Source organism: Rhinichthys klamathensis, unplaced genomic scaffold (genome assembly GCF_029890125.1).
Source record: "Rhinichthys klamathensis goyatoka isolate OS25496 unplaced genomic scaffold, OSU_Roscu_1.1 h1tg000080l_1, whole genome shotgun sequence".
NCBI classification, from domain to species: Eukaryota; Metazoa; Chordata; class Actinopteri; order Cypriniformes; family Leuciscidae; genus Rhinichthys; species Rhinichthys klamathensis.
The window spans coordinates 532501-540000 of record NW_026606622.1 but is presented as its reverse complement, the minus strand read 5'-3'; the positions used below and the strand labels follow the sequence as shown (position 1 = coordinate 540000).

Sequence of the window (7500 nt, the reverse complement as noted above, 5' to 3'; positions counted from 1 at the left end):
ATATTTAAACGACATTTTTAAGTGACAATTTATTTAAAAATAAATACGAATATTTAATTATATTAATGTAATAATGCATGTTAATAAAATTGCATATTTAATTAGATATTTCTACTAAAACATTTTATAATTTTTAATGACTTATCAACATTTTTCAATAATGAGATGAATAAATAATATTTAAATATTAATTTATATGCACTAATATAACAATACTTCAAAACTTGCATATTTATTGCAACAGTTAATTGCATATTTTTTGTAAAACATTTTAATATTTTTAAAATGACGTTAACATTTTTCAATGATTTTTCAGAACAAATCAGTGAATCCATTTGAATCAATTCATCAAAACTGATTCACAGAAACTATTATTACATATTTGTTAAGTACAATTATTATTCGCATTTACTTTATTTACATATATAGTATATTTACTATATATATATATATATATATATATATATATATATATATATATAAATAATATAATTCTTTATTATACTATGTATAATAATTATTACTATAATTACATGAATTAATGATGTTATATACACATTTTTGATGAAATCCCTGTGAAAGTGTCATGAATATTTGCTCGATCCGATCTCAGATTGTCCGTGATGATGATGATGATGATTGTTGTATGAATCATAACTCTGATTATGATCTGGTATGAGCTCCTCACCCTCCAGACACGTGGAGTAAAACTCGATGAAGAACTTGGTTCTGCTGGCGGTCTTCACGATGGCCTCGATGTTCTCGAACTCGATGTACGCTTGTTCTGAAGACTTGGGCAGACCTGAGGAGGAAGAGCATCTCAGAGCGCAGAACCACAGCGAACACACTGATCACACACACACACTGATCACACACACACACTGATCACACACACACACTGATCACACACACACACACTGATCACACACACACACTGATCACACACACACACACCTTTCTTAGAGACGAGCGAACACACTGATCACACACACACACTGATCACACACACACACACTGATCACACACACACACTGATCACACACACACACCTTTCTTAGAGACGAGAGAACACACTGATCACACACACACACTGATCACACACCTTTCTTAGAGACGAGAGAACACACTGATCACACACACACACACACCTTTCTTAGAGACGAGAGAACACACACACACTGATCACACACACACACACCTTTCTTAGAGACGAGCGAACACACTGATCACACACACACACACTGATCACACACACACACTGATCACACACACACACACACACACCTTTCTTAGAGACGAGCGAACACACTGATCACACTCACACACACACCTTTAGAGACGAGCAAACACACTGATCACACACACACACACCGCACCTTTCTTAGAGACGAGAGAACACACTGATCACACTCACACACACACACACACACACACACACACCTTTAGAGACGAGCGAACACACTGATCACACACACACACACCGCACCTTTCTTAGAGACGAGAGAACACACTGATCACACACACACACCTTTCTTAGAGACGAGCGAACACAATGATCACACTCACACACACACACACACACACACACACCTTTAGAGACGAGCGAACACACTGATCACACACACACACACACCGCACCTTTCTTAGAGACGAGAGAACACACTGATCACACACACACACACACACACACCTTTCTTAGAGACGAGCGAACACACTGATCACACACACACACACACACCGCACCTTTCTTAGAGACGAGAGAACACACTGATCACACACACCTTTCTTAGAGACAAACGAACACACAGATCACACACACACACTGATCAAACACACACACACAGCTTTCTTAGAGACAAACGAACACACTGATCACACACACACCTTTCTTAGAGACGAGCGAACACACTGATCACACACACACACACACCTTACCTTTCTTAGAGACGAACTGAGACGTCACGCCAACCTCGAACGTGCCGAACACAGGAGAGTGATCACTGGTGACGATATCATCTGTACAGCCTGACACACACACACAGCATCCACACACACACACACACACACACACAGCATCCACACACACACACACACACACACACACCCCACACACAAAACACCACACCACATCCACACACACACACACACACACACACACACACACACACACACACACACACACACACACACACAGACACACCCCACACACAAAACACCACACCACATCCACACACACACACACACACACACACACACACACAACCACACCACATCCCCCCCCCACACACACACACACACACCCCAGACACACACCACATCCACCCACACACACACACACACCCCAGACACACACCACATCCACCCACACACACACACACACACACACACACACACACACAACCACACCACATCCCCCCCCCCACACACACACGCACCACATCCACACACACACACACACCCCAGACACACACCACATCCACCCACACACACACACACACACACACACACACACACACACACACACACACAACCACACCACATCCCCCCCCCCACACACACACACATCACATCCACACACACACACACACCCCAGACACACACCACATCCACACACACACACACAACACCACATCCACACACACACACCACACCACATCCACACACACACACACACACACACATTTACATATTCATCTGATGCAAATCAGCCTCAATAACCGCCACAACTGCACTGGATTGCATTGCTCACTGTTATCATCAGGTTATGGTCTCATATTCTGAGACTGAATGTGCATTTGCTATGAAATGGTTTTTATTTCTTCATGCTGATCCACCAAGGACATAATGCAAAAGAGAAAAAATCTAGCAAAAATAAAATGTAAAGTGCTTATTAATAATGAAATTTATTTGATGATTTATATATCAATATTATGATTTATATTGACTTATATAATGAAAGATATTTCTACTAAAATATTTGTATATATTTAGAATGATTTCTGTCCACATTTTTCAGTGATAATGTGAAACTAGTGAGGATTTTTCTACTTAATGGAAAACTAAAATACAAGCGTGTTATAATAACATAAGTAATGATGATGTATAAAATATAAATATAAATGATATATAGTGATATAAACTAATTTTACACTCATGGTCCAAAATAAAAATAATTATGTTTTTTTTATGATTTTTTTTAATGATTTTTATGATTTTTTTAATGTTTCTGAAAGAGTCTCTTCTTCTCACCAAGGCTGTTTATTTAATCAAAAATACTGTAAAAATGATGAAATATTATTGTAATGTAAATCAGCTGTTTTCTATGTGAATATACAGTAAAGTGTAATTTATTCCTGTGATCAAAGCTGTATTTCCAGCATCATTACTCCAGTCTTCAGTGTCACATGATCCTTCAGAAATCACTCTAATATGATGATCTGATGCTCAAACAGTTATGATTATTATCAGTGTTGAAAACAGTCGTGCTGCTTCATATTTCAGGGGAAACTCATATTTTTGATGGTAAGAAGGATTTTAAATAAACACTCTTATGGGTAGTGTATGAGGGAACGGCGTACCGTACGAGTTGCAGACGATGTGCGTCTCAGGATATGATTTCCAGAGGATTCTGTCGCACCACGAGGGAACGTTGGTCCGCATCTAAGAGACGAGAGAGAAGGAAAGCAGGACGCTTCACTTCCTGTGGCAAAGGTCAGGTGACAGGAAGTCGCCGCCTCAGGACCGTAAACATGTTAGCAGGGATTCTCTCTTTACGCTCGTGAATGTGAGCTTCTTTATAGGGATAGTTCACCCGAAAATGAACATTAGCCCATGATTTACTGACCCTCAAGTAATCCTAGGTGTGTATGACTTTCTTCTGTCAGACGAACACAATCAGAGTTATATTAGAAAATATCCTGACTCTAACAAGCTTTATAATGGCAGTTTCTGTTTTGAAGTCCATAAAAGTGCCATCAGAAGGCCTTTATTAACCCCTGGAGCCGTTTGGATTTCGTTTATGATGAAAAGATGCACTTTTATGACGGACAGATGCACTTTTATCATAGATAGATGCACTTTTATGATGGATAGATGCACTTTTATGATGGATAGATGCACTTTTATCATAGATAGATGCACTTTTATGATGGATAGATGCACTTTTATGATGGATAGATGCACTTTTATGATGGATAGATGCACTTTTATGATGGATAGATGCACTTTTATGACGGACAGATGCACTTTTATCATAGATAGATGCACTTTTATGATGGATAGATGAACTTTTATGATGGATAGATGCACTTTTATGATGGATAGATGCACTTTTATGATGGATAGATGCACTTTTATCATAGATAGATGCACTTTTATGATGGATAGATGCACTTTTATGATGGATAGATGCACTTTTATCATAGATAGATGCACTTTTATGATGGACAGATGCACTTTTATGATGGATAGATGCACTTTTATGATGGATAGATGCACTTTTATGATGGATAGATGCACTTTTATGATGGATAGATGCACTTTTATCATAGATAGATGCACTTTTATGATGGACAGATGCACTTTTATGATGGATAGATGCACTTTTATGATGGATAGATGCACTTTTATGATGGATAGATGCACTTTTATGATGGATAGATGCACTTTTATCATGGATAGATGCACTTTTATGATGGACAGATGCACTTTTATGATGGATAGATGCACTTTTATGATGGATAGATGCACTTTTATGATGGACAGATGCACTTTTATGATGGATAGATGCACTTTTATGATGGACAGATGCACTTTTATGATGGATAGATGCACTTTTATCATGGACAGATGCACTTTTATGATGGACAGATGCACTTTTATGATGGACAGATGCACTTTTATGATGGATAGATGCACTTTTATCATGGACAGATGCACTTTTATGATGGATAGATGCACTTTTATGATGGACAGATGCACTTTTATGATGGATAGATGCACTTTTATCATGGACAGATGCACTTTTATGATGGATAGATGCACTTTTATGATGGATAGATGCACTTTTATGATGTATAGATGCACTTTTATGATGGATAGATCCACTTTTATGATGGACAGATGCACTTTTATGATGGATAGATGCACTTTTATGGACTTCAAAACAGAAACAGTCATTCACTGCCATTATAAAGCTTGTTAGAGCCAGGACATTTTCTAATATAACTCTGATTGTGTTCGTCTGACAGAAGAAAGTCATACACACCTAGGATGGCTTGATGGTCAGTAAATCATGGGCTAATGTTCATTTTTGTGTGAACTATCCCTTTAAGAGTAGTGTTAGTGTGATGTGAATGATTTACCCCGGTGGCTTTCTGCTTCTGCCAGACGTACGTGTCCCGCGAGCCGCGCTCGTAACGGTACGTGGGGGGGTAGGTGATCTCCTCCTCCGCTGGACACACACACACACACACACAGGATATGATGCGGCAGGGAAAGGAAGTGTTGATGAGCCAAGAGACACATATCTCAAAGGCATGTTTAGATAATCTAGAGGAAAAACTCTAGAACAAACATGCGTTTAAAACACGAAACTGAGTAGAAATGTTAATAAAAACTGTCCATACTTGTACATGAAGTTAAATTTCTCACAGAATACGTCCAGGTTTTTAGTAATTAATAAATTAATGAATAAAGTTATTAATAAACAGTACTTATTAATCTTTGTTAACATTAGTTAATAAATAAACAACTGTTCAATGATCGTTTATTAAATAATATTATCAGATGCAACTTTTGATTTTAATACTGTATTAGTAAATGTTGAGATGCACATATTGTTAGTTCATGTTAACCAATGAAACCTTATTGAAAAGTGTTAACAATAGATATATAATTGTATAAATAATATCATATTGAATCCATCAGATTCTTACTATTGCAATGGTATTTAAATAACACAAATTAAAGGCTGTACAACAAACAGAAAGACATGCAGACACACACACACACACACACACACACACAAGCAGACACACACACACACACACACAAACACACACAGGGACACACAAGCACAGAAACACACAGGGACACAAACATGCAGACACACACAAACACACAGAAACTCACACGCAGACACTCACACACTCACACGCAGACACACACACACACACACACACACGCAAACACACACACACACACACGCAGACACACACACTCACACGCAGACACACACACACTCACACACAGACGCAGACACACACACACACGCGCAGACACACAAACACACACACACGCAGACACACAAACACACGACATACACACACACACGTAGAAACACACACACACACACACACACACGTAGACACACACACGTAGACATACACACGTAGACACACACAAACAAACAAACAGACATACACACGTAGACACACACACACACACGTAGACACACACACGTAGACACACACACGTAGACATACACACGTAGACACACACACACGTAGACATACACACGCACACGTACACACACACACAGAGGTGAGCCGCACCGAAGCGAAGGAAGACCTTGTTCTTCTCTCTCTCCAGATTCAGCTGGTCCACCTTCAGCAACGGCTCGAACTCCTTCCTGTTGATGAAGTTGAGGATTTCCTGAGAGAGAGAGAGAGAGAGAGAGAGAGAGAGAGAGAGAGAGAGAGAGAGAGAGAGGAGAGAGAGAGAGAGAGAGAGAGAGAGAGAGAGAGAGAGAGAGAGAGAGAGAGAGAGAGAGAGAGAGAGAGAGAGAGAGAGACGCCACAGCTGTTACAGCGATACACTCCTGCGGACACTAGTGTACTGCACTGTGGAACTGTGGGATACACATCAGTGAAACGGATCCTCCATGCGCACAGAAGCTTCACATGCGGAGCACATGACTCATCCTGCAATCATACGCAACATGACGCTCGCGAGGGCTTCATCACCTGCAATTACTCGTCCGAGTGGAAAAACGATGCGTTGTCAGATATCGATAATAACGTGTTTAATAACGGGATAGAAATAATTAAAAAGGTAATTTTGTCTCACACAATTTATTTCTCGCAATAGCAACTTTTTTCCACAATAACGAGTTTATATCTTGCATCTTTTTTTCTCGCAATTGCGAACTTTTTCCACAATTTGGACTTTTTCCATTACTGCGAGTTTATATTTCGCCATTCTGACTTTATTTATCGCAATTGTGACTTTTTTCCCAACAATTACAAGTTTATATTTCGCCATTCTGACTTTATCGCAATTGTGACTTTTTTCCCCAACAATTACAAGTTTATATTTCGCCATTCTGACTTTATTTATCGCAATTGTGACTTTTTTTCCCAACAATTACAAGTTTATATTTCGCCATTCTGATTTTAATTTATCGCAATTGCGACTTTTTTCCACAATTACTAAATTATATCTCGTAATTGCAACTTTTCCCCACAGTTAAGTTTATATTTCTTCATTCTTACTTTATTT

The 7500-nt window shown here is 39.0% G+C and overlaps 1 protein-coding gene across 1 annotated transcript in view; it reads right to left on the bottom strand.

Annotated features, from left to right (window-relative positions):
* Nucleotides 1–7500, bottom strand: part of inppl1a (inositol polyphosphate phosphatase-like 1a) — a 51110-nt gene that overhangs the window by 10794 nt on the left and 32816 nt on the right. Inside the window, exons 16-20 of the mRNA XM_056251285.1 lie at nt 6555–6654; nt 5364–5452; nt 3579–3660; nt 1936–2025; nt 689–802 (exon numbers count right to left, since the gene is read on the bottom strand). Of these exons, the coding sequence (XP_056107260.1) occupies nt 689–802; nt 1936–2025; nt 3579–3660; nt 5364–5452; nt 6555–6654 (475 nt within the window). The remainder of the gene's footprint in view (nt 1–688; nt 803–1935; nt 2026–3578; nt 3661–5363; nt 5453–6554; nt 6655–7500) is intronic.